Genomic DNA, 26,956 nt, shown 5'->3' on the forward strand with positions numbered 1-26,956 from the left:
AAAGTGCTGGGATTACAGGCTTGAGCCACCGCGCCCGGCCCAGTGTACTTTCAATACAATATTTGTTGATTCTTTTTTGCCTAGGATCTGTCTAATGTTGAGAGCCTGATGTTTATGTCCCCAAGTATTATTGGCCCATTCATTATTATACAATGATCTTCTTGTCTCTTTTTACTGTTTTTGACTTAAAATCTGCTTTATCTGATAGAAGTGCAGCTACTCCTAGTTGCTTTTGGTTTCCATCTGTATAGAATATCTTTTTGCGTCTCTTCATTTTCAGTCTATGTGTGTCTTTACAGGTTAAGTTAATTTATTGGATACTTTTTCTTTTTTTTTTTTTTTTTGAGACGGAGTCTCGCTCTGCCGCCCAGGCTGGAGTGCAGTGGCCGGGTCTCAGCTCACTGCAAGCTCCGCCTCCTGGGTTTACGCCATTCTCCTGCCTCAGCCTCCCAAGCAGCTGGGACTACAGGCGCCCGCCATGTCGCCCGGCTAGTTTTTTGTATTTTTAGTAGAGACGGGGTTTCACCATGTTAGCCAGGATGGTCTCGATCTCCTGACCTCGTGATCCGCCCGTCTCGGCCTCCCAAAGTGCTGGGATTACAGGCTTGAGCCACCGCACCCGGCCTATTGGATACTTTTTCATGTTTTCATGATAGTGATTATTGTCTTCACTTCCAGATGTAGGACTTTCTTAAGTATTTCTTGTAAGGCTGGTCTACTAGTGATGAATTCTCTCAGTTTTTGCTTTTCTCAGAAAGAATTTATTTCTCCCTTATTTCTGAAGGATAGCTTTACTGGATGTAGTGTAGTTGGCTGGCAGTCTTCTTTTTTTTTTCCCAACACTTTGAATATATATCACCCCATTCTCTCCTGGCGTGCAAAGTTTCTGCAAGGAAATCCGCTGTTAGTCTAATGGGGATTTTCTTTTTTTTTTTTTTTTTTTGAGATGGAGTCTCGCTCTGTGGCCCAGGCTGGAGTGCAGTGGCCGGATCTCAGCTCACTGCAAGCTCCGCCTCCCGGGTTTACACCATTCTCCTGCCTCAGCCTCCTGAGTAGCTGGGACTACAGGCGCCCGCCACCTCACCTGGCTAGTTTTTTGTATTTTTTAGTAGAGACGGAGTTTCACCATGTTAGCCAGGATGGTCTTGATCTCCTGACGTCGTGATACGCCCGTCTCAGCCTCCCAAAGTGCTGGGATTACAGGCTTGAGCCACCGCGCCCGGCCAGGATTTTCTTATATGTGACTTGAAGCTTTTCTCTAGCTGTTTTTAGAATTTCCTTTGTATTTGATGTTTGACAGTTTGACTATAATGTGCCTTGGGGAAGACCTTTCTGGGCTGACTCTATTTGGGAATCTTTGAACTTCCTGGTTTTAGATGTCCGTATGTCTCCTCAGTCTTGGAAAGTTTTCAGCTATCTCATTACATAGGTTATTAAGCCTTTTCCCTTCTCCTTCTTGAACTCTCATAATACCAATGTGTATTCTCTTAATGTTGTCCTGTAAATCTTGTAGGCTTCCCTCATTCTTTCTCATTCTTACTGCTTTTTTTTTCTCTGACTAGGTAGTTTCAAATGACAGAGATTTTTCTTCTGCTTCATCCCATTTGCTGTTAAAACTGTCTATTATATTCTCTCATCCATTGAATTCTTCAGCTATAGGATTTCTGTTTGGCTCTTTTTTATAATTTCTGTCTCAATTTAATTTCTTGTTCATATCATGAAATTGTTTTCCTGATTTTGTTGAATTGTCTATCTGTATTTTCTTGTTTGTCATTGAGTTTCCTTCAAAAAAATTATTTTGAATTCTCTTTCTGGCAGCTCATGATTTCCTTTTCATTAGAGTCTGTTCCTAGAGAGTTAATATTCCTTTCATGATTTCTTATTTCCTTGCTTTTTCATGTTTCTTGTGTCCCTTCATTGATGTCTCTGCATCTGGTAGAACAATGACCTAGGCCGGGCGCGGTGGCTCAAGCCTGTAATCCCAGCACTTTGGGAGGCCGAGACGGGCGGATCATGAGGTCAGGAGATTGAGACCATCCTGGCTAACACTGTGAAACCCCGTCTCTACTAAAAAATACAAAAAACTAGCCAGGCGACGTGGCGGGCGCCTGTAGTCCCAGCTACTCGGGAAGCTGAGGCAGGAGAATGGCGTGAACCCGGGAGGCGGAGCTTGCAGTGAGCTGAGATCCGGCCACTGCACTCCAGCCCGGGTGACAGAGCGAGACTCCGTCTCAAAAAAAAAAAAAAAGAACAATGACCTCTTTTATACTTTCTTCTAGATTGACTTTCATGGAGAAAGACTTTCACCTCACTTGGGTTTTAATGTGCCATTTGGGAAGGGAACCGTGACTTTCTGGATAGGAGCAGTGATGTTGTTTCTCTGCAGCTTCCTCACCTCCATGAAATGTTGGCAATAACTGGGTGGCTTAGTGGCCTCAGCTCTGGAAGTTTGTACCAGCAGTGGTGTACGTTTTTAATGTCCTTGGTGTCAAGGGCTTTTAGAGTCCTGCTATTCTTTTTTTTTTTTTTTTTTTTTTTTGAGACGGAGTCTTGCTCTGCCACCCAGGCTGGAGTGCAGTGGCCGGATCTCGGCTCACTGCAAGCTCCGCCTCCCGAGTTTACGCCATTCTCCTGCCTCAGCCTCCCGAGTAGCTGGGACTATAGGCGCCCGCCTCATCGCCCGGCTAGTTTTTGTATTTTTTTTTTTTTTTTTTTTTTTTTTGAGGCGGAGTCTCGCTCTGTCACCCGGACTGGAGTGCAGTGGCCAGATCTCAGCTCACTGCAAGCTCCGCCTCCCGGGTTTACGCCATTCTCCTGCCTCAGCCTCCCGAGTAGCTGGGACTACAGGCGCCCGCCACCTCGCCCAGCTAGTTTTTGTATTTTTAGTAGAGACGGGGTTTCACTGTGTTAGCCAGGATGGTCTCGATCTCCTGACCTCGTGATCCGCCCGTCTCGGCCTCCCAAAGTGCTGGGATTACAGGCTTGAGCCACCGCGCCCGGCCAGTTTTTTGTATTTTTAAGTAGAGACAGGGTTTCACCCTATTAGCCAGGATGGTCTCGATCTCCTGACCTCGTGATCCGCCCGTCTCGGCCTCCCAAAGTGCTGGGATTACAGGCTTGAGCCACCGCGCCCGGCCCCGGAGTCCTGCTATTCTTGTTTTTCCCACAATAGGGGACTTACCTGAAGGGATCTTTCTGGGTGTCAGGTCTGAGATGGTCCACAAGCAGCTGCCATGGTGCTGGGTTCCAGCTACAGGTACTCAGAGTAGCTGTGGGACTGGGGTCCTAGCCTTAGGGTCTTGTGTACCTATCATGGTACCTGGCCTTGGGGTACAGGTTGCTCTCTGTGGTGGATCTGTGATCCTGAAGCACCCCCTAGCAGCTTAGGCCCACAGGGCCAGGTTATAGCTGTGACTCCACCCATGGGGTCAGGGCACAGTCCTGGCCTGACTCCAAGGAAGAAGTACTCTGGAGGTTTGAGCCTGGGAAGCAAGGTAGAGCTGTACTTCAGAAACCTGAGCCAGTAGGGAGGGCTTAGTGTTAGCTTGAGGGGATGAGGCACTGTGTAGTGGTAACTCTGGACCCTGGGATGGTGGGGCCCAGCAGTATCCCAGACTCTGATGCTGAGTGAGGTGGCAGCAAGGACCCCAGAATGGACCAGTCCAGCTGTCATTTGGGCTCTGGAGGACAGGGAGGAGGACAGCAGTGACTCCGTTTCCTGGAAAGAGTGGTGACTCTGCAGCTCAGACTGTAGGGTTAGTCCAGCTCCAGGGAGCAGGTGCTGGAGCTGTTTGCGTGGTGGGTCAGGTGCCTCGGCTCAGCCCCCGCCCTGTTTCCCTGGGAGGTGGAGTACAGTGTCAGCTCCTCCCCATGGTGCATGGCTGATCAGCTTGGGCCTGAGGGTTGTGACTCTTCTGGGTGGCCCACGCACTGTTTCCCTGGGATACAAGGTATCTCTTCAGTGTAGGTGCTGGGATATGTGACCATTCTGGGCATTTCTCAGGAGGCAGCGCACTGCTTCAGCTCAGGCAGCAGGGAGACAAGAGTGCCCGGAGAGGCCACAGTGCTATTTACCAGGAGGCAGAGTACCGTTGGGTGCTGAGGCAAGGGCCGGGTGAGGGGCTCCGCCTCCACCAAGCCCTGCTGGGAAGGGTGTAGCAGCTGCTCGCAGCTGGCTTAGGGATGTTGGGCCACCAGGTTTGGGTAGTTTGGAGGCAGTTTAGCCTCAGGGATGAAGGGGAGCTGTGGCCACTTTCCCCTGAGCAAGACATATACTGCAGCCATAATTCCAGTCCCAAGATGACGGAGTATAGCCGCCCCATGGGCCCAACAGACGGGGCCCAGTGTCAGCTCCTTCTGGGAGCTCAGCTGCGAGGATGCCAGGGGACTCCAGTGGTGAGGGCTGTGGGTGTCCAGAGTGGTGGTGGGAGCTGCTGCCATCCTCTTGCTTACCCCTCGCCATATGGAGAACCTCCTCCTGGGACCCGTTGCATCCCAGCTGTGGGGGGATTGCTGGCGGCCCAGCGTTTTTTTGTTTGTTTGTTTGTTTGGTTTGTTTTGGTTTGTTTGTTTGTTTTAAGATGGAGTCTCACTCTGTTGCCCAGGCTGGAGTGCAATGGCTCTATCTCGGCTCAATGCAAGCTCGGCCTCTCGGGTTCACGCCATTCTCTTGCCTCAGCCTCCCGAGTAGCTGGGACTACAGGCGCCCACCACCACGCCTGGCTAATTTTTTGTATTTTTAGTAGAGACGGGATTTCACCATGTTAGCCAGGATGGTGTCCATCTCCTGACCTCATGATCCGCCTGCCTCGGCCTCCCAAAGGCTGGGATTACAGGCTTGAGCCACCGTGCCTGGCCCCCAGTGTTTTATTTGGGCTGTATTTCATCATTTTTCTGCTCACCAGGGTGGCTGTCACTCCTGTGATGCCCTCTGGAGCTCCCCCTCAGTTATTAACACGTAGTTGATCGTTATTCTGATTGCCTTTGTTGTAAGGGACAGATGTGAGGGGCTACTAGTCGGCCATCTTGTTGATGTCATTTGTATTTTCTTGATCATAGAAGAATATGAAGAAAATAACTGTTTTTAGGATATGTCTGTTTTTTAAGACTTTGAAACAGCCACAGATGTTGAACAGTTCACATTTGCAACCTCCATTTGCAGAACTGTACGATTTTTCCATAGGGAACTGGAAATAAATAATATATCTCTCATTTTTTCTTTGTATTCCCAGAAAATATTTACAGATTTGCAGACTGAAGGATTCCCTGTAATAGAGACCAGCACCCTGACTGAAGAAGGTGTTATTAAAGTTAAAACAGAGGTCAGTGCTGCCTTAATCAGGTATCAGTCTTTTTACTATCTCTTGTTTGATTCAAGTCAGTCATGGGGAGAAAATAGTTTTCTTTCTAGACATTATTAACACTTGGAGCCCTCGCAGTAGCGAGGCGGGTGGCGTGCGAGAGCGAGGTGTGAAGAGAGACCCCTCTAAGACCCACTTTCCCTGCCCCGGTGGACAGTGGGGTTTGAGGGGATGCTTTGTTGTCACCCCAAACAACTTTACCCTAAAGCAGCTGTTGTCTCTGGCCTTCTAATATTTCGGTAGCAAGTACAGTGAAAATTATTTTTATGGAACCAGTTCAGAAGTAGAAGGGAGAAAAGTCTGAAAAGCAGAACAGCTTTTGCAGGAGGCAGTCTGTTGCTGGATTTCAGGTGCCGTCCTCATTACTTTCTACTTCATGTTGTTTTTATCTCAAAGTAAAGGTCACTCCTGGCTGGGCATGGTGGCTCATGCCTGTAATCCCAGCACTTTGGGAGGCTGAGGCGGCGGGAGTTCGAGACCAGCCTGGCCAGCATGGCGAAACCCCGTCTCTCCTAAAAATACAAAATTAGCCGGGCATGGTGGCGCATGCCTGTAATCCCAGCTACTTGGGAGGCTGAGGCAGGAGAATCGCTTGAACCTGGGAGGCAGAGGTTGCGGTGAGCCGAGATTGCACCACTGCACTCCAGCCTGGGCAACGAGAGCGAGACTCTGTCTCAAAAAAAAGAAGGCACTCCTGATGCCGTGGTCGCACTCAGGAATTTAAAAAGAAGGTGCTCCTGATGCCGTGGTCACACCCAGGGATTTGTTGCTCGGTTTAGAGTCCTGAGGGGGGCAACATTGCCTCCAGTTTGTGAAGGGCAGTTGGAGGGCGCCCTGCGTCTGTGCACAGGGTCACTGGTGGGAGTCAGGAGGCCCAGGCACTGGAGATGCACCTTCCCTCAGGGCTGCTTCCGCCTGGGTCTCAGAGGGTGTGGCCCCTACATGTTAGTTACCTTGAGGGAAAAGTCTCAGTGGCTCTGATCTGTGGCTTCTGCTGGAACCTGCAGCCGGAGGCTGCTGGAGGATGTGTTTGTGACTGTGCCTTCTTTTTTACGTTACTAGGCTTGCGATAGGCTTTTGGCTCATCGAGTAGAAACCAAAATGAAGGGAAATAAAGTGAATGAGGTGCTGAATAGACTGCACCTGGCTGTCCCAACCAGGAGGGACGATAAGGTAAGACGGCTCCTGGGACCGCCGTGGGCTCACTGTGTTGTCAGCAGGTGCTGTCCATGTGCCTTTTCCGGAAGCCTCGGATCCAGCGTCACACACTCGCAGGTGGATATCGTGGGTGGGCCTCAGTTTCACCTTCTTGCGTGCAGTGAAGGATCAAGAAGGTGAAGAAAGTGCAAAGCGCCACATGGCACCCGTTTCTCACTGCATGACACGGTCGTTGTTTATCCTTCCAGAAATGTTTCTGATATAGAAGATTAATTTTTAAAAAGTTCTTTAAATACAGATGGAAATCTGTTTCATTCTTTAATTTTTCATTTTTTTGGCCGGGGAGGTGGCTCACGCCTGTAATCCCAGCACTTTGGGAGGCCAAGGTGGGAGGATCACTGAAGCCCAGGAGTTCGAGACCAGCCTGGGCAACGTAATGGGACCCTGTCTCTATAAAAAAGTAAAATAAAATACATTTTCATTGTTTTGTCCATTGTGGATGGGCACACGTCGTTACGCTGTGTCTTCATGTTTTACTGCAAATGTGTCTGCACTTCACAATGTGGTGTTGACAGCATTCCTGTCCCACAGACGCCTCCCTGGTGTGTGCTCCGCTGACACCGGAGGCTGTGTCCTTCCCTGTCTTTCCTTGTGTCCTTGACATGGTCAGGCGCTCACTCTGTCAGTCTTGTGGTGTAAAGATGGTTTTATTGTTGTGTGTTTCTGTAATGATGGGTGCGGTTGAGCTTGTCTGTCTGCTTATTGGCCTTTTCAGAGTTCTTTTTTTTTTTTTTTTTTTTTTTATTCTTTAAGTTCTAGGGTACATGTGCATAACGTGCAGGTTTGTTACATAGGTATACTTATGCCATGTTGGTGTGCTGCACCCATCAACTCGTCAGCACCCATCAATTCATCATTTATATCATGTATAACTCCCCTTTTCAGAGTTCTTTAGGCTGTTTATGTTTTTCTCACTGATTGGTTATGTTTATATTACAAAGGTTGGATTCTTGTTAGATACACTGTAAATATCTTTTTTCTCTTTTTGTCACTTGCCTTTTTAACCTCAAATGTGCTGTACATTTTTAAACTAGTAAAATATATTAAGATTTTATTTCTGGCTCTTTGGGTTTGCATTGTACATAGAAAGGCTTACCATTCATTCCACAGTCATTTTAAAAGTATATTTTCTTGCTGGGTGCAGTGGCGTACGTCTGTAATCCCAGCACTCTGGCAGACCGAGGCGGGTGGATCACCTGAGCTCAAGAGTTCAAGACCAGCCTGGCCATCATGGTGAAACCCCATCTCTGCTAAAAATACAAAAATTAATCAGGCGTGCACTTGTAATTCTAGCTAGTCAGGAGGCTGAGGCAGGAGAATTGCTTGAACCTGGGAGGCGGAGGTTGCAGTGAGCCAAGATCACTCCATTGCACTCCAGCCTGGGAGACAAGAGTGAAACTCTGTGTCCAAAAAAAAAAAAATTTATCTTTTATACTTGCATTAAAAATTAGCTTTTTTGGATAGTCTTCACCATGTCTTGAGTTAGTTCTGTTGTGAGGGTGGAGGTTGCACTCCATTCCAAGTGGTCGGCATTTCTGACCTGAGTATTGGAAATTTTCTCTTTCCATTGAATTCTTATATGCACTTGAGTTTATGTCTAAATTTCTTTCATTTGTTGATCCAGTGTTATTTCTTACCACTTTCTTCTTCTGTAATTTTTCACGATAATTGTGATTTCTGTTTTTCCTGGATAAACTTTGGAATCACTGTGTGGAGTCCTCCTGGTCTCTGCGCAAAGTGACCCTGAAACCCTCTCCTTTCCCCTAAAATAATCTGTTGGTTTTAATTGGTCTGGGTGTGGTTTTCTGTACCCCTTACACATAGGGAATTTGTTTCTACTTTTTCGGCTTTGTAAGTTTCTCATTCAGCAGGCATTTCACATAAATATTTTTTATGGTATCTTCTCAGGAGAGGCCCCCTTTCATCCCTGACGGAGTGGTGGCTCGCAGGAAGAGGATGGAAATTGAGGAGCCCAAGAAGAAGAGGGTATGCTGCCGGAGCTCTTGCCTGGTGTTCTTATTGGGGGAGGCAGGCTGTGTGTGTGTGTCGCAGGGGCCTGGGGCACCGAACAGGAGCCACGGGTGCCCAGGCACCGGCCCCATCAGGCTGCGGACACAGCAGTGAGTCCCCCTGCAGAAGCCCCTCTCATGGAGCTCTTTGACTTGAGGGAAGATGGCCATGAATAAAATGCATGAGTAGGATAGACAGTCCACAGACGGCCAGAAACAGCCTTCCTATCAGAATCCAAAGGCAGGCCCCACAGACACTGAAATAAGAAACAGCCTTCCTACCAGAAATGGAAGGTGAACCCCACTGATACTGAGAGGACTGGAGAAAAGATTGTTTCAAGTGACAAGGGGCAGAGCATTTCTGGATCTGAAAGGCAAAATGAAGCTGATGATAATTTCTCTTTCCATTGCAGGAACGAGATCTTGAGCTGGAAATGGGAGATGATTATATTTTGGATCTTCAGAGTAAGGGCCAGAGTGTGATCATTATTATAAAATGCCAGTTGAACGTGAAGTATTTCAGAAAAGGGGGGAAAGACTTTAATGAGTAAAAGTGTTTCAGCCTATTTGTCAATTTCAAGATTAAAAGTTGCATCCTGAGGGCCAGGTGTGGTGGCTCACGCTTGTAATCACAATACTGTGGATTGCTTGTGCCCAGGAGTTTGAGACTAACCTAGGCAACATGGCAGAACCCTATCTCTACAAAAAACAACAACGATTAGCCGAGTGTGGTGACATGTGCCTGTAGTCCCAGCTACACGGGAGGCTGAGATGGGAGGATCACTTGACCCTGGGAGGTTGAGGCTATAGCGAGCAGAAATTGCACCACTGCCCTCCAGCCTGGATGACAGAGCGAGACTCTGTCTCAGAAAAAAAAGTTGCATACTGATAGCACTCAGCGGGAGTTCTTCTGTTGTTTCCTGTTGTTTTGGGACGGTGGGGATGGTTTTTGTAGCTTTCTCCGCGTGTGGGTGTTGAGTGAGGCTGATGCTGTTGGTGCTGCTGCACGTGGAATTGCACGTCGTGCTCTCTTCTGCGGTGGAGTCGCTGACTTGCCGTCAGTCACAACTCATTTTATGCATGTAGTACTTGAAGATATTAAAAACTGCTGTAAATGTAACCACCGTTTTTTTAACTTTAGAGTACTGGGATTTAATGAATTCGTCTGAAAAACATGATAAGATACCAGAAATCTGGGAAGGCCATAATATAGCTGATTATATTGATCCAGCCATCATGAAGGTTTGTGTCACTTTTTAAATTGTGGATTGTTTTCCTTTTGGTCATAATATTACTGCTGGAAGATAGCAGCACAGCTTCTGCTCAGCTGGGCCTGTCCCCTCCATCCTGACTCTGCCCCCTGCACCTCTTCCCCACCCCGAGACTGGCAGGGTGCCAGGCCCGGGATGGGCTCTGCTCTGCTGGGCCCTCTTCCTTGGGAGCTCTCCTCTGTCACATCTTTTTCCTGCCTCAATCCCCTCTGTACATGCTTTTTCTTAGCATATAAATGTCCACAAGTTTTACTCATCTTTTTAAAAAACAAAAATATACTTAAACCGTGTCCTCCATTAGTTGTTATCCCGCCTTCTCAGTTGAGCTGTATGAAACATGCTTTATATAATACTTGCCCTCTGCATGTCCCGTTTCCACTCCTTGGTTCCCACAGACCCTCCATAATTGAGTTCACATTTTCAGTCTCGTGGTCTCTGTGCTCCCCGTGCCTCCATAGCAGATTCTGGGATAGGAGATTCTGGGGGCAGCCTCTCAATTTCATTGGTGCTGGAGGAGTTGGCCTCAGGGCATCTGCCCTCGCCAGTGCTGGGGCCCCCGTCCAGCCCTCACTGTCCTTGCAATGGCCGCCTGCCTTCCCAGCCTCTTCCCCTCTGCAGTCCGTGCTGCCGGCCGTGAGAAGCCTTGAGCGCCCCTCCTCCGACACAGCTGTGCCCGTGCCATCTGCTTCCACGAGGCCTGGCCCCCCAGCCTCACCCTCTGCACTCCTGGCCAGAGTCTCACGCAGGCACATCTGCCTGTTGGGCTCCTGACCGGGTTGCTTCATTAGGGTGTGATAAACATGCATGTATTTTAGTTTTCATTTTTGTCTTATTTGTGTCCAGTGAGGTTGTATTTGGGGTGACATTAGAACGGATACATGGGATGTGGCACGAATTCAGTTTCTCAGGACTGAGTTCCTTTTGTGTGTCTGCTGGGAGCATTGGAAGTGAAGGAGGCAGTCTCTGCACATTTTTAGCCTTGGAATTTAATTGTTCTAAAAAAGGGAAACGGTGCACAGCAGTTACTGACTTGCTGGCAGCTGGCGTTCACGTGGTCTCCATTTTCTTCACAGAACCCTCCCTGTGAGGTAAATGGCACGTAGGCAGGGCCCAGGTGGGACCGGACCAGGGCAATCACTCTGTCTTTCGAGGCGGGGAAACATAGCTCATATATACACACTGCCACACTCACTGACTTAGGCGTTTTCTCACTGTTAATTTTGCTTAATTACAACTCTGTTTTTAAAGAAACTGGAAGAACTAGAAAAAGAAGAAGAGCTGAGAACAGCCGCAGGAGAGTATGACAGTGAATCTGAGAGTGAAGATGAGGAGATGCTGGAAATCCGACAGCTGGCAAATCAGATTAGAGAGAAGAAGAAGTTGAAAATTCTGGAGTCCAAAGAAAAGAATACACAGGGACCCAGGATGCCGCGAACTGCTAAGAAGGCAAGTTTGTGTCTTTCCAAAGAGGTGTGATCTAGTGTTTGCAGATTGGATTCCTGTGTGATCATTGCTAAATAACTTTCCACCCATTTATGGCCATAAGATTGCACATTCTTGTTTTATTGGTTTATGGATTTGCAAGATTGCTCATGTCCTGAACTTTCGTATTCTTTACTGTGTCTTTTCTTGGTGACGTTCAGCTTCGAGTTTGGCGCTATTCTAGATCCAGTCATTTTGCAGTTGTACAGATTAAAACTGTAACTTAAGATTCACAGACGTTTAAGGCTATCAGTTAACATTTTCCTGTTCTTTTCTCTCTCTCTTTTTTGCGGGGGTGGAGATGGAGTCTTGCTCTGTCGCCCAGGCTGGAGTGCAATGGCGCAATCTCTGCTCACTGCAGCCTCCACCTCCCAGGTTCAAGCAATTTTCCTGCCTCAGCCTTCTGAGTAGCTGGGATTACAGGCACCTGCCACTACGCCCGCCTGACTTTTGTATTTTTAGTAGAGATGGGTTTCACCATGTTGGCCAGGCTGGTCTCAAACTCCTGACCTCAAGTGATTTGCCTGTCTTGGCCTCTGAAAGTGCTGCGATTACAGGCATGAGCCACCACGCCTGGCTGGTTTTCTTGTTGTTTAATTTCTGCATTAAATGTGGACTCTTTAGCAATTTACAGAAACCTGACCCAGTCTACAAAAGGCAATTTATTGGCTCTGTGGCAGGGTGGGATGGGGGGAAAGGAAAGCCCACATGCAGGGCGGTTAACATGTCACCAGAGAAGTCACTTGACATTCAGGATGCCTCTCAGTGGGTCTTCCTGTTTGAACACACAGTTTTTATATGGTGGCAAGTGACTGGTTATGGCAGACTTCGACTTTTTTTTTTACTTCTCCGGGTGGGGCTCAGCCATCTCTGAGAGGAGAGAGGTTGGCGCACTGCCTTTGTCTTAGGCCGCCTTGCTAACCTCAGCTTTAGTGTCTCACTTCCGATGGAGACAGTCACTCTCCCCCGTGTGGTGGTGAAGAGCAGACAGACGTAGAGGATACCTGATGCTTCCCACGGCAATTGCTCCGTAAATGTTAGTTTAAATTAAATCCGTGGGATTTAATTGAGCTATCCAAAAACATGAAAGCGAGGCCCAGTAAAAATTGCAACTTCTAAAATAAGTATATTATAATTGTTGCAAAATATATATACATATATATTGTCTTGAAGTTTTTTTCAGCATTTCATCAAACTAATTTAAAGCAAATATTTCCTTTTTTCCTTCTCAGGTTCAGAGGACAGTTTTGGAGAAGGAGATGCGCAGTATTGGTGTTGACATGGACAATAAAGACGACGTGAGTGTGGCGGCAGTTCATGTGTTTATGTGGCTGGATACACCTTTTTTTTTTTTTTTTTTTTTTTAATTTTTTTTTTGAGACAGAGTCTCGCTGTCGCCCAGGCTGGAGTACAGTGGCTGGATCTCAGCTCACTGCAAGCTCCGCCTCCTGGGTTTACGCCATTCTCCTGCCTCAGCCTCCCGAGCAGCTGGGACTACAGGCGCCCGCCACCACGCCCAGCTAGTTTTTGTATTTTTTAGTAGAGACGGGGTTTCACTGTGTTAGCCAGGATGGTCTCGATCTCCTGACCTCGTGATCCGCCCGTCTCGGCCTCCCAAAGTGCTGGGATTACAGGCTTGAGCCACCGCGCCCGGCCCGATACACCTTTTTAGTAAAGAAAACCGGCCCGATGTGGTGGCTCACGCCTGTAATCCAGGCACTTTGGGAGGCCAAGGCACGCTGGAAGATCATGAGGTCAGGGGTTCGAGACCAGCCTAGCCAACATGGTGAAACCCAGTCTGTACTGAGACAGAAGAATGGCGTGAACCCGGGAGGCGGAGCTTGCAGTGAGCTGAGATCCGGCCACTGCACTCCAGCCTGGGTGGCAGAGCAAGACTCCATCTCAAAAAAAAAAAAAAAAAAAAAGTACAAAAAATTAGTCGGGCGTGGTGGCGCATGCCGGTAATCCCGGCTACTCAGGAGGCTGAGGCAGGAGAATCGCTTGAACCTGGAAAGCAGAGTTTCAGTGAGCCAAGATCACGCCACTGTACTCCAGCCTGGGTGACAGAGTGAGACTCCATCTCAGAAAAAGAGAAGAGAAGAGAAGGAAGGAAAAAGGGAAGGAAAGGAAGAAAACAAACCAGGGTTTTGGAAAGCCGTGGGAAATTACAGCAAAAAGAAATGAGAGCTTCCGGTTTTCGTCTTTTGAGATTTTCTGGCCCTGGGGCTGGGTTGAGGATTCCCTGACCCTGGGTCTGGGTTGAAGTGGTGGGTTGAGGCTGCACTCCAGCCTGGGCGACAGAGCAAGACTATCTCAAAAAAAAAAAAAAAAAAAAAGGGCTCCACAGCCAACAGGAGGCAGCTCTGTGTGTATCCAGGGTGTGTCCACAGCAGCACCAGGCTGTGCCGTGAGGTGCCCAGGTGTGGCTGCAGACCCTGTCCTCTAGATGTGCAGTCTGCAGTTTCTGATGGTTTCTGTCTGACGGTTGTCCCTGTGTGTTCGTATCAGTAACCCCCACAACGGAACGATGAGGGAGAGAGCATTTTTTATGTCTGAAATATAAATTGTGATGCTATACTCTAATACACTTTTAAATGAGAGTTCTAAGTTTCTGTAAGTGGAGTTAAAATCAGTTTTCTTACATAAAGCAGCTTCTGTTAAGCGAATAAGAATATTTGACCAACTTATGTGAAATTGTTACTAATGTGAACTTGAAATGGTGTCACTAATATGAAAATATGTATTTTCAAGATCTTTAGCCCATGTGGTAATGGTTCAAACACTCCTCTCCTCCCCTCTTGCTGGAGTGACCTCATGCCTGTTGCTGAGCCCGGGAGCGGGCTGGGGTCCTGAGAGCTGAGCGTTGCTTTCCCTGCTTTGCAGGCCCACTACGCAGTCCAGGCAAGAAGATCCCGGAGCGTCACTAGGAAAAGAAAGCGGGAAGACTCTGCTCCCCCGTCCTCTGTGGCCCGGAGTCGGAGCTGCTCTCGAACTCCACGTGACGTTTCTGGTCTTAGGGATGTCAAGGTCAGTCTCTGTGTTGTGTAATGTAATAAAATGACAGCCTCTGTTGTTTATTGCACAGGGTTCAGGGCGAACACCAGCAGTTGCCATTTGCAAGAGCTGTGGCAGGGGTTGTGTACACTGCCTGCCCTTGTTCTGTGGCATCCTTTAGAGGAGAGCATGGGCCAGGGTACAAGTGGACACCCCTGGACAGCTGCCCTGGACGGACCCCTCCGTGGCACTTTCCTTTTGCAGAGGGTGGCCAGAGCATGGTCTGACAGCACCGGCAGTCTGGGCTCAGGCCCCGCTGTCTGAAGAGGGCCAGGAAGTGGCCACTGCTGAGCACCAGGAGGCCTCAAGTCCCAGCAAGCCCCCCATGGGAGGAACAGCCAGAGGGAACGCCTGGGTCGATTGGCGGGTGATCCTGTTCATCCTTAGGTTGCAGGATTGTTCCCCCCGGGTGGAGAGCTTGAGTCACATTTAGTTTATTTGTAATGTCTTTTGGCAAAGACTCTTTAGATGTACACAGTCTGTCTTGGTGAAATGTCCTTTTATTAAACACAACAACTTTTAGTTTCAACATTGTGGCAGTGGAGATGCAGGAGAAAGTCTGTGTGTAAACTGCAGTCTCCTTCACAGAAGCCTGAGCTTCACTCTGTGCCACTGCCATCTTGAAACCTGGCTGTTAATATTGGCATTACCACTTGTCAATCAGACCTGAGCAAAACAGGTTCACAGGCCTGAGTCCTTAGCTTGTGTAAGAGGGAGTTAAAACAGATGTGTTCTGACCTTCTAGGTCTAAAAATGTATCTAGTCCTGGGTGTAAAGCTTGTCCTAGGTATGATTTTCATCCAGTCTTTATACAAAAATATTCATTGAATTCCTGCAGATACTGTGCTGGGCTTAAGAGAAAAGAGATGTTACAGGGTCTCTTTGCTGAACAGACTTGAGTCATTAAAACAGACTGTTACCCAGTAGTTCAAATTCAGAATGGTAAATTGGTTTTAAGTAATGAACATACTTCATTTTTTCTCCTCCTTTTAGATGGTGAAGAAAGCCAAGACTATGATGAAGAATGCCCAGAAGAAGATGAATCGGTTGGGGAAGAAAGGGGAGGCAGACAGACATGTGTTTGATATGAAGCCTAAGCACTTGCTCTCTGGGAAGAGGAAAGCTGGCAAAAAGGACAGGAGATAGTATCCGTTTGACTGTGCCTTGGCTAGACTGTTGCTGTTTACTTCCTGGCTTGGCACAGTGTGGTTTCATGAAATTGGAGTTCTGTGTAAACTGAAAAAGACAAAATAAGTAAAGCACTTGTTGCTTTGCTGAAAACTATGGTTAACCCTATATAGATGTGGGAAATTTTTGTCACTGCGTAATATTACAAATATTTTGAGTAGACAATGTTTCTACATTTAATGGAGTATCAGTCACTTCAGATTTTCAGATTGATGGAGAAAAACCTTATTTTCTTTTGTAAGAGTTTGGGGGCAAACACGTTTATGAATGTGTCGGAATCCTGTGCTTAAAATACCCTCCTAAGGGCCGGGCGCGGTGGCTCAAGCCTGTAATCCCAGCACCTTGGGAGGCTGAGACGGGTGGATCACGAGGTCAGGAGATCGAGACCATCCTGGCTAATACGGTGAAACCCTGACTCTACTTAAAAATACAAAAAACTAGCCGGGCGACGAGGCGGGCGCCTGTAGTCCCAGCTACTCGGGAGGCTGAGGCAGGAGAATGGCGTAAACCCGGGAGGCGGAGCTTGCAGTGAGCTGAGATCCCGCCACTGCACTCCAGCCTGGGTGGCAGAGCAAGACTCCGTCTCAAAAAAAAAAAAAAAAATACCCTCCTAAATTATTTTCTACTCTTACTGTACAGCGTCTCATTGTAATGTGTCTTCAATTATTTTATCCAAAATAAACTTCCAGAAGAAAGTAGTTTTGATTTAGCCATGTTTTGGTTCAGTGATAGTCACTATTGATTTGACCAAATAAAAAGGCAAAAAACATATGACATTTCTATTTTGTTTTAAAGCAAAAGTACTTTGGGAGAGTAAAGTATTGCTGGAGGCATTAGGCAATTAAATATGGGCATTCTCCTATTTCTGTGGCCTGTCCCTGAAGTATAATGTTCAGTAAAACACAGAAACGCCCCCAATACCATCTCAGAAGCACCTGCCGGGGAGCGTTGGGATGAAGAGCTGTGGGGTTGGAGGCACCCGCCCAGGGGTGCGTGTGCTCCTGGAGCCCCGAGGACACACAGGGATCCGAGAGCCACCACAGATCAGTTATCAAGTCACAATCAACATTATAGCTGAGGAAAGGATTTTAGTGGATCACACTTCTGGATTACATGTGGCAATTTTCAAAATTTACCAGGTCTGGGCCGGGCACAGTGGCTCAGGTCTGTAGTCCCAGCACTTTGGGAGGCCAAGGTGGGCAGACCATGAGGTCAGGAGTTCGAGAGCAGCCTGGCCAACTTGGTGAAACACCATCTCTACTAAAAACACAAAAATTAGCCGTGCGTGGTGATGGGCATCTGTAATCCCAGCTGCTCGGGAGGCTAAGGCAGGAGAATCACTTGAGCCCAGGAGGCAGAGGTTGCAGTGAGCCGAGATCGTGCCATTGCACTCCTGCCTACGTGACAGAGCAAGACTCCGTGTCAAAAAAAAAAATTTACCAGGTCTGGTTTTTTAAATTCTCCGTATTAAACACCAAAACCTAATATGTAGTTACTTTGTGTTCAACAACAGTATGTTTTGAAGCAAGTATGTCTTTATTTGTAAGCATATTACTGAAATGTAATCAAATGAACAGAAGTGGATAAACGTCGAGTCACTTAGCTGAGACCATACACATCTTCTGTACTGCGTGTATTAGGACTGTAATTTCTGTAAGCCTAAATTCATTTGAAAGGTGAACTTAAATGCACATCGCCAAGGCTTAAGATGCAAGATTGAATGTGTCTTTTTTAAAAAATGCAACCTTGTGTTGCACTTGGAAATAAGTGATTTAGAAAGAAACAGATGAAGCAGAGACCCCTCCTGACCTTGGAGGCTTGGATACAGCTGTGAGGAGGCAGCCTCACGGTCCAGCCATGCTAGTCCGCCTGCTTCAGAACTCTCAAGCTCTCCCCAAGACTTTCAGGATTAGCTGCTGTTCATCGACCAAGTGCTTATAAAATGGAAACTGGGACAAGGGAAATGTTAAATTTCCTCCCTGCAACCAGGCAGATGAGAAATATAGAAATAAAGGAAAGGGAAAAATGAAGACATGACAAAGTTGATGAAAAGGTGAAACGAGTGATTTATAGACGATGGGCAATCACGTGCCCCTTTCGCCCTGTGTTGGGTGTGTCGTTGGCTCGTGGTGTGTCTCCTGCACTGAGAGCATTCCACACGGCTGACTCGACCTCCCTGCCTCTCATACTCTGTGTATTTTGTGAAGTTCCACGAACTGGGTCACATCATCCAGGTGAGGCCACCACCGGTACAGAAACTTCTCGGCAATGCTTCTTAGCCAGGGGGTGACTTTGACTTCGCCCCTGGCCCCCCTCTCCAGGAGCTCCCGCAGCTCCTCCTGGGACAGGTAGAGGATGCTTTTTGTTTCACTGGGATCCAGGTTCACGGTGACATTTTTCCTCACAAGCAGAAGGTAACAAATGTCATGCTCTCCCCAAATTGTCTGATTTTGCCTTGTGGTGATAGATTGTCATGAACACAATGTCCTCTGGAAAAATCTGACACAAATTGGTGCAGTGTTAACAACATACATGTAAACAATTTACAGAAAAATAGAGAAAATAAACACATTGTTTTCCTCAAAGAAAATGAACACTATCTTTTGGTAACTGATAATTTCCAAAACCTCAATTTTAGCTAAGTAAAATTTTGTGGACTCAAGTCTGAATGATAAACTGGCTTTGGTTTCTTGGTTCCAGTAAACCTGTCTGTGTCTTCGTTTAAAGAACTAACCCTGTCACACACACATCCTCAACAGAAAATCCCATAGAGACCGGCCAGCACTGTCTGGAGAACATCCGTCCTCTCTTAAAGATGTTCTTGAATGGATGAAGGTAACACACATGCTCACAGGATCCTGGACATTCTTTCTAGTGGACACTTGAATTTCCTCTTTGGTGTGTGGCCGACAGATTCCTGCACAGTCTCAACCCTGCCTGGGACACACAAAGACTCACACTGCCCCATCTACAGCTACACTCATGTTCCCATCCACAGCCCATCCACAACCCATCCACAGCGCCATCCTTCTTCCTCATGGTGCTTCATGAGGCCAACAGCACAGATCCAGCCTGGACTTTGTTCAGCTTCTGCCCACTGCCAACCTGGACTCCTGTGGACACAGCTGTGACTGGGTGCTGCGTGTACCTGCTCCCCAGCAATTCCCAGCTCTGCTTGCAGATGCCTCTGGGCCCCCTGCCTCACTCCGATGGCATCCTTTTCTTCCAGTTCTGCTGGGTTGTATAATGGGTGGCTACAACAGGAGTCGGTAAAATACCCTGGAAAAAAATGCATGGGAACATCCCTCTTTATTCCTGAAAAGTGAATATATTAAATACAAATGCAGACGCTTCAGGTAAAACCATCATCCGTCATCAGCAGATGACGGCCTGGCAGGGGAGGACTGGGTTTGTCATGGGCTCTCAGAGCAGCACCTGCCTCCAGCCTCCACGGCCGTGGGCTTGGTGAAGGTCTTCCCCACGACCCCCTGGCAGGGCTGGCCCTAACTGCTCCTGCAGATGTGCACACATGTCCCGTGGCACTATCCCCGTATGTCTTGGGAGAGGGACTGGTTCCTACTCCGTTTTGTACCCACAGAGGACCTCAGATGTCCTGGGATGGCAGGAGGAAGTGGTCGGGCTGCGGGGTGGGTGGCTGCAGCAGCCAGGCTGAGGAAGCTGGGCTGCACTTGGAAGGTGGTGCTGAGTGAGCATGGTTTAATAGGAAGACTGCTGGAGTACCTTTGACCAAGTTTTCTTACTGAAAGGTTCTACCTAATTTACCCAAGTAACAGCAATGGTGCTAGGACAGGAGGTCACACTCTCCTCAGTAAATCTCTGCTCCCTGTCGTTCCTCAGACCCTCAGTGCTTCCTTGGGTCACTCTACAGGAGTTTGGCTAAAGCCGAATCCACTCTTGCAAGTACAAGAGCTGACACTCCCACCTGCCCCTGTGTATCCTGGAGGCAGCTAACACAGGAAAGGAAATCTTAGCTCCAGGGGCTTTATTTGCAAACTGTTGACTCTGTGCTACAGTTGAGCCTCTTAACTTTGCAGCTCCTGAATTTTTCTGCAACAAACTCTGCATTCAGCTCCATCAAGGAGCCAGTGGGTACAACTTGACCATTCGGAAAGGGCAGGATCAACCCACTGCGGATCTGAGGAAGAACTAAGGGAGGACAAACCTCCTCGGACACAGCTGGCCAGGCTTAGCCATTCGCTTTAATGGGTCAGGCAAGGTCTGGTTTTGAATATTTGAGGACAGCCTAGGCCAAGACACTTTAAATGACCACAATTGACATAAATGCTGTTCCCCTCTAAAAAGAAATTTTTAAAGTTGTAATTTTAAGAAGTACAAGATAATTAAAACTCTAAGAGGTCGGGCGCGGTGGCTCAAGCCTGTAATCCCAGCACTTTGGGAGGCCGAGGCGGGCGGATCACAAGGTCAGGAGATCGAGACCATCCTGGCTAACACGGTGAAACCCCGTCTCTACTAAAAAATACAAAAAACTAGCCGGGCGAGGTGGCGGGCGCCTGTAGTCCCAGCTACTCGGGAGGCTGAGGCAGGAGAATGGCGTGAACCCGGGAGACGAAGCTTGCAGTGAGCCAGGATCTGGCCACTGCACTCCAGCCTGGGCGACAGAGCGAGACTCCGTCTCAAAAAAAAAAAAAAAACAAAAAACAAAACAAAACAAAAAAAACCCCTAAGACCTGTAAGATAATAATTTTTATTATTATTACCTAGTTAATTTTATGCTAAATGCTATTTATTTTAATCCCCCTAAATCCTTAGGTTGATAAATTCCTCTGCATTTAAGTAACTTGGCATTGCAAAGAAACAACAAAACAAAAAAACCCAGAAACTCATATAGTTTCTTAATTTTTTTTTTTTTTGAGATGCAGTCTCACTCTGTCGCCCAGGCTGGAGTACAGTGGCGTGATCTTGGCTCACTGCAACCTCCGCCTCCCAGGTTCATGCCATTCTCCTGCCTCAGCCTCCCGGGTAGCTGGGACTACAGGCGCCTGCCACCTCACCCGGCTAGTTTTTTGTATTTTTTAGTAGAGACGGGGTTTCACCGTGTTAGCCAGGATGGTCTCGATCTCCTGACCTTGTGATCTGCCCGCCTCGGCCTCCCAAAGTGCTGGGATTACAGGCGTGAGCCACCGCGCCTGGCCTAACATTAGCATTTTAATGTATGATTAAGGTGGCATTTAAAATAGCTAGAAAAAGAGAAATTATTTGAGAATCGATGATATAAGTGGTTAGTTTTTAGAAGAAAGTTACATCATTTTCTCTAATGTCATATTAGAGACATCTATGTGAATTTACGATTTAATTTTTAAAAATGAAAGCATAAAAGTACTAGAAACATATATGGATGAATAATTACATGATATTCTGTAAAGAAAAATCTTTACAGGCAAGACACCAAGTCGGAACTCTAAACACATAAAAAATTGTAGATTTAAATACCTTAAAATAATCCTTCTGCATGTCAGCAAAGCCTTGATAAAAGAAAAATAAAAATTATAACATGTTTTATATTGATAAAATATTACAGATAAAGACAATATCCTTAAGATAAGAAGAGTTCTAATTTTATAATTAAAACCATGTAATTATAATAGAAAATTATATAAGAGCATCAATGTACAACTCAAAAATGAGGCAGACTGTTGTGTAAAGATGTCACCATTTGATATTTAAATCCACTCTTTTTTTTTTTTTTTTTTGAGACGGAGTCTTGCTCTGTCGCCCGGGCTGGAGTGCAGTGGCCGGATCTCAGCTCACTGCAAGCTCCGCCTCCCGGGTTTACGCCATTCTCCTGCCTCAGCCTCCCGAGTAGCTGGGACTACAGGCGCCAGCCACCTCGCCCGGCTAGCTTTTTTGTATTTTTCAGTAGAGACGGGGTTTCACCGTGTTAGCCAGGATGGTCTCAAACTCCTGACCTCGTGATCCGCCCGTCTCGGCCTCCCAAAGTGCTGGGATTACAGGCTTGAGCCACTGCGCCCGGCCTTAAATCCACTCTTAAGATGGATTTGACTTGTATCTGTTTGATTGTTGTTATGAAAGATGTTGGTGTACATGGGCTAGAGTTTCTTCAGTTTTAATTTAAATATGTATTTTGGCCGGGTATGGTCGCTCACTCCTGTAATCTCAGCATTTTGGGAGGCTGATGTGGGCAGATTACTTGAGGTCAGGAGATCCAGACCAGCCTGGCCAACACTGGTGAAATCCTGTCTCTACTAAAAATACACAAAAAAATTTAGCTGGGCATGGTGGTGAGTGCCTGTAATCCCAGCTACTTGGGACGCTGAGGCAGGAGAAGTACTTGAATCCGGGGGGGCTGAGGTTGCAGTGAGCCGAGATCATGCCACTGCACTCCAGCCTGGGTGACAGAGCGAGACTCCATCTCAAAGATAATAATAACAACAATAATGTAAATATGTAATTGACCTTTGCCTTATTTAACTGGTTTTCAACAACATGCACTCCCTCTTGCTCCATTTCTTGGCTTATCCAACATCAATTCCAGGAAAGAACAATAGGCTTTTATTGTTCTTTCTGGGTAAGGAGGCTGGGATGCCTTAGCCTTACTTCATCTACCTTGAGGTAGGGACAGTTCTTCCCTCAAGCATATTTTTATTTAGAAATTGTTCTATGTGTATCACGGCTCCTATTTCCACAGACCTGTATCCTATCCCTCTGTTACCTTTTAATCCTGTGCAGGGTCCACCTAAAGGGATGAAGGATTTCTCAATAGCTCCATTTATTTTTTGCCCCTTTTCTGAGGCTCCAGAGGCAAAAATTTTACTATTTAAAAAACTTTGAAAATATAATGTTTTGCACTGTTTCATTATCTATTTATTTATTTATTTATTTTGAGATGGAGTCTCACTCTGTAGCCCAGGTTGGAGTGCAGTGGCACAATCTTGGCTCACTGCAACTTCTGCCTCCTGGGTCCTGGTTCAAGCAATTCTCCTGCCTCAGCCTCCGCAAGCTGCTGGGATTACAGGCATGTGCCACCATGCCCGGCTAAGTTTTGTAATTTTAGTAGAGACGGGGTTTCACTATCTTGGCCAGGCTGGTCTTCAACTCCTGACCTCATGATCCGCCCGCCTCAGCCTCCCACAGTGCTGGGATTACAGATGTGAGCCACTGTGCCCTTCAATGGCATATTTTAAATTCACTTACAGTATGTATCATCCCAGATTTTTAAAAGAAAAAATAAAGGTGGCAAATGGAAGAGAAAAGAAAAGATTGTGACTGAAATTACTGAATAAATTCTTAGAATAACTGAAAATTGATAAATAAATGCAAGACCTTGGAAACCAATGTGTTTGGAAGAGCTAAAAAAACTGTATAATTTCTTGCCTATCATATTCCAAACATTATCTACCAACTAAAGCTCTGGGCCAAATAGTTTTGCAAGTAGGTTCTACTAAAATATCAAAAAAATGTTAGCCATATCTGTCAGCTCTCTTAGGGAATATGAGGACTGCACGATGGATGCATGACTCAGCTGACTTTGGCACAGATAATACAGAACAAAAATAACACAAAAGCAGTGATGGGTAATATTCTATAAAAAGATTAATGTGTTTTGCTCTTTTGTCTTTCCATAAGTTCACCTTTATACACGTAATTTTTAGTTATGTAGAAAACCAAAAGGCTATGCCTGAAATGTTTTCCCTAGAAATCAGTTCTGAGACTCAGGCATAAATGGTCTGTTTGAAACTTGTTTCTTTTGCAGTCAGAAAAGAAAGAATGGGAAAATGATATTATTTTAAAGATCTAAAAAATAATAAATAAGTCTATGAACTAGGCTTTGAGGAAGAAACTAATATACAATACTGTACCTATTATAATCCAACAACTCTAATAAGAATAATAAGAATAATAATAACAGAGACAGCCAGACACACTTGTGCTTCCTTTGTGCCAGTTTCTATTTTAAGAGTTTAATGTATACTAATTCATTTGGTCCTCACAACAACCTTTTGAGATAATCACTATTTTATTCTCACAGTATCAATAAGGAACAGAAGCACAGAGAGGTAAATTACCTGCGCAAGGTCATGTAGCTGCAGATGCAGTTGAGCCCCCAGAATCTGTGCAATTTAACATTTTGGAATTGTCACTACCAAATTAAGCACTGAAAGTTTTAGAGGCAAATGTTATCCAAATCTCAAGGAAGGAATTGTCATGCTCTGTAAAATGTTCTAGGGGAAAAAAAACAGGGAAACCCTTCACTAGGTTGATCTGGGCAGCAGATTCTGACACATAACACACAGAAAACATTGTAAAGGAAAGGAAGAAAGACATTTTGATTAGGCTTTATGTGGAGCATTTTCTTTTTTTTTTTTTTTTTTTTTTTTTGAGACGGAGTCTCGCTCTGCCGCCCAGGCTGGAGTGCAGTGGCCGGGTCTCAGCTCACTGCAAGCTCCGCCTCCTGGGTTCACGCCATTCTCCTGCCTCAGCCTCCCAAGCAGCTGGGACTACAGGCGCCCGCCATGTCGCCCGGCTAGTTTTTTGTATTTTTTAGTAGAGACGGGGTTTCACCGTGTTAGCAGGATGGTCTCGATCTCCTGACCTCGTGATCCGCCCGTCTCGGCCTCCCAAAGTGCTGGGATTACAGGCTTGAGCCACCGCGCCCGGCCGGAGCATTTTCTTAAGAGAGGTTGTGACAACTTTAAGAATGATAGTTGATGGGCCGGGCGCGGTGGCTCACGCCTGTAATCCAGCACTTTGGGAGGCCGAGACGGGCGGATCACGAGGTCAGGAGATCGAGACCATCCTGACTAACACGGTGAAACCCTGTCTCTACTAAAAATACAAAAATTAGCCGGGCGCGGTGGTGGGCGCCTGTAGTCCCAGCTACACAGGAGGCTGAGGCAGGAGAATGGCATGAACCTGGGAGGCGGAGCTTGCAGTGAGTGGAGATCGCACCACTGCACTCCAGCCTGGGCGACAGAGCGAGACTCCGTCTCAAAAAAAAAAAAAAAAAAAAAAGAATGATAGTTGATGACCTATAATGCTGCAGGTAGGAGGTTAAGAATAAACTCTGGGAATAGATGATTACATTCAATTAAGGCAAATTAGAAGCAACAGAAAAGGCTCTAGATATCAGTGAAATATAGAGAAAGACATGGAGGCCAAGACTGAGAAAAGCATGTAAAAAGAAATGGAAGTGGAAAGAGTTAAAAAGGAGTAGGCCAAGTATTGTAGGTATGAAAGAGAGGGTAAAACAAATCCAGCATGTGCTAAGGGGTATCCTTGAAAAAGAGAGCCATAATAATAAAGAAAAATGTCCCAGACATAGAAGATGACTTAAATCCACAGATGGAAAGGGCTTGCCATATTCCAGAAATACCGACACATTGATGTTGACACTAGGGTAACCTTCTCAGATCTCTGAGAAAACTGCTACATGCAGAAGAGAACACCCACTCCCAACACCATCACTCCATCTAGGCATTGTACAACCCTAATCCTCTGCTTTCCACCTAGAATGATGGATGATCCATGTACTTATCAAAAGTCACTTCTTGGGCCAGGTGTGGTGGTTCATGCCTGTAATCCCAGCACTCTGGGAGGCTGAGGCAGGTGGATCGCCTGAGATCAAGAGTTTGAGATGAGCCTGCCTGACACAGTGAAACCCCATCTTTACTAAAAATAGAAAAAATTAGCCAGGCGTAGCGGTGCATGCCTATAATCCCAGCTACTCGGGAGGCTGAGGCAGGAGAATTGCTTGAACCTAGGAGGCAGATCTTGCAGTAAGCCAAGATCACGCCATTGCACTCCAGCCTGGGTGACAGTGCGAGACTCTGTCTTAAAAACAAAAGAAAACAAAACTCACTTCTTGTGAGGAAGATTCACCCATAGTCACCTCAAAGGCATCGTCCAACAATTTCCCTTTTTCTTCTCTATCAAGTTTTCTCTCTCTCTGATGGAATTTTCCTACCAGCCTGCATGTGGCTATGATTTCATTTTATTTAAGTAACAGCTAGTTTTTTTGGACCTCATTTGCCCAGCAAACTACTCCACTGCTGCTCTGCTGTCTTTTGCAGGAACACTCTTAGAAAACTTCCTTCATGCTCACTATATCCAATTCCTTTCTCCAATATTTCTCATTCCTTTTCTCACATTTAAAACTATCAAGTAACTTAATCTAAATTATTAGGTACAATTGTTGTTGAGCTGTTCAAATTTTCAGCTCCTATCAACAAAATTCCAAAGAACAAGCTTCTAAGATAACCACTTCCTGATATTTGATAGCATAGGTTAAAATTTCTGTAAATACCTTAAGAGATTATATTCAAATCCACGTTAGAAAATGGTGATCAATAAAATTTTGGCAGTGAGGAAAATAAAAATAACTTTCCATAATAGGGACATTTTTATCTATATAAGAAAGAATTAACACTTAAGCTATGATCACAAAAGATGAGGCCCTTGATCTTATCGGGAAAATTTGGAAGAGATAATTAATTTTGGGAGGGCGTCTGTACATTGATATAGTTTCTTGTAATAATTAAAAGAAGGTGTTCTTTTTTCCTCTATTTCTTGGAAGCGCTTATGAAGGACTGATAATATTTCTTGTTTATTTTTTATTTTTTGAGACAGAATTTCGCTCTTGTTGTCCAGGCTGGAGTGCAATGGCGCGATCTCGGCTCACTGCAACCTCTGTCTCCCGGGTTGAAGTGGTTCTCCTGCCTCAGCCTCCTGAGTAGCTGGGATTACAGGCTTGTGCCACCACACCTGGCTAATTTTGTATTTTTAGTAGAGAAGGGGTTTCACCATGTTGGTCAGGCTGGTCTCGAACTTCTGACCTCAGGTGATCCACCCGCCTCAGCCTCCCAAAGTGTTGGGATTACAGGCGTGCGCCACCATGCCTGGCAAATACTTCTTCTTTAAATGTTTGGTAGAACTCATTAGTGAGGCCATTGGGCCTTGCCTTTTCTTCATGGGAAGATTTTAATTACTATGCCTTAGCTGGGTAATGCAAAGATGTACCTGCATTATTTCTGATTTCAGTCATTTATGCCTTCTGTTCTTGATCATTCAATGTTATTTTTTTAAATTATTTATTTATTTATTTACCAACTTTGTTGCTCTTTTTCTTTTTCTTTTTTTTTTCCGAGACAGTCTCATTCTGTTGCCCAGGGTGAAGTGCAGCGGTGCAGTCTTGGCTCACTGCAACCTCTGCCTCCCGGGTTCAAGCAATTCTTGTACCTCAGCCCCCTCCCTCTGCCTGTCCCCAATTCCTCCTGCTGAATAGCTGGGATTACAGGCACACACCACCATGTCTGGCTAATTTTTGTAGAGATGGGGTTTCACCATGTCACCCAGGCTGGTCTCAAACCCCTAGCCT

General features: G+C 46.2%; 3 protein-coding genes and 1 long non-coding RNA gene across 7 annotated transcripts in view; 1 reads left to right on the top strand and 3 right to left on the bottom strand.

The window, feature by feature from the left end:
• GTPBP4 (GTP binding protein 4) overlaps positions 1–15,885 on the top strand; it is a 31,154-nt gene extending 15,269 nt beyond the window's left edge. For both annotated transcript variants that reach the window (XM_033208639.1, XM_033208640.1), the window contains exons 9-17: positions 5,232–5,321; positions 6,423–6,533; positions 8,487–8,564; positions 9,001–9,052; positions 9,729–9,829; positions 11,107–11,304; positions 12,573–12,638; positions 14,224–14,367; positions 15,388–15,885. In XM_033208639.1, the coding sequence (XP_033064530.1) occupies positions 5,232–5,321; positions 6,423–6,533; positions 8,487–8,564; positions 9,001–9,052; positions 9,729–9,829; positions 11,107–11,304; positions 12,573–12,638; positions 14,224–14,367; positions 15,388–15,540 (993 nt within the window). In that variant the 3' untranslated portion in view covers positions 15,541–15,885. The remainder of the gene's footprint in view (positions 1–5,231; positions 5,322–6,422; positions 6,534–8,486; positions 8,565–9,000; positions 9,053–9,728; positions 9,830–11,106; positions 11,305–12,572; positions 12,639–14,223; positions 14,368–15,387) is intronic.
• On the bottom strand, positions 11,984–13,065 carry LOC117082107. The gene is made up of 2 exons (XR_004436471.1): positions 13,005–13,065; positions 11,984–12,681 (listed from the first exon to the last, which is right to left on the bottom strand). It is a non-coding gene; the product is annotated as an uncharacterized LOC117082107 (long non-coding RNA).
• Positions 15,886–17,317: 1,432 nt separating the features above from the next.
• Positions 17,318–26,956, bottom strand: part of IDI1 (isopentenyl-diphosphate delta isomerase 1) — a 31,555-nt gene continuing 21,916 nt past the window's right edge. For 2 of the 3 annotated variants that reach the window (XR_004436469.1, XR_004436468.1), the window contains 4 exons: positions 23,649–23,804; positions 21,055–21,086; positions 18,688–18,861; positions 17,318–18,081 (listed from right to left, as the gene is read on the bottom strand). The gene's annotated coding sequence lies outside the window, so the exon portion shown is untranslated. The remainder of the gene's footprint in view (positions 18,082–18,687; positions 18,862–21,054; positions 21,087–23,648; positions 23,805–26,956) is intronic. The other variant, XR_004436467.1, reaches the window with a different exon arrangement.
• Positions 17,629–19,940, bottom strand: IDI2 (isopentenyl-diphosphate delta isomerase 2). Its single transcript, XM_033208656.1, is given in 3 exon segments — positions 17,629–18,024; positions 18,026–18,081; positions 18,731–19,940. Coding segments are annotated over 3 exon segments (462 nt in total). The 5' UTR covers positions 18,878–19,940; the 3' UTR covers positions 17,629–17,765.

This window comes from Trachypithecus francoisi, unplaced genomic scaffold (genome assembly GCF_009764315.1).
Source record: "Trachypithecus francoisi isolate TF-2019V2 unplaced genomic scaffold, Tfra_2.0 Lachesis_group9, whole genome shotgun sequence".
In the NCBI taxonomy this organism is placed as follows: domain Eukaryota; kingdom Metazoa; phylum Chordata; class Mammalia; order Primates; family Cercopithecidae; genus Trachypithecus; species Trachypithecus francoisi.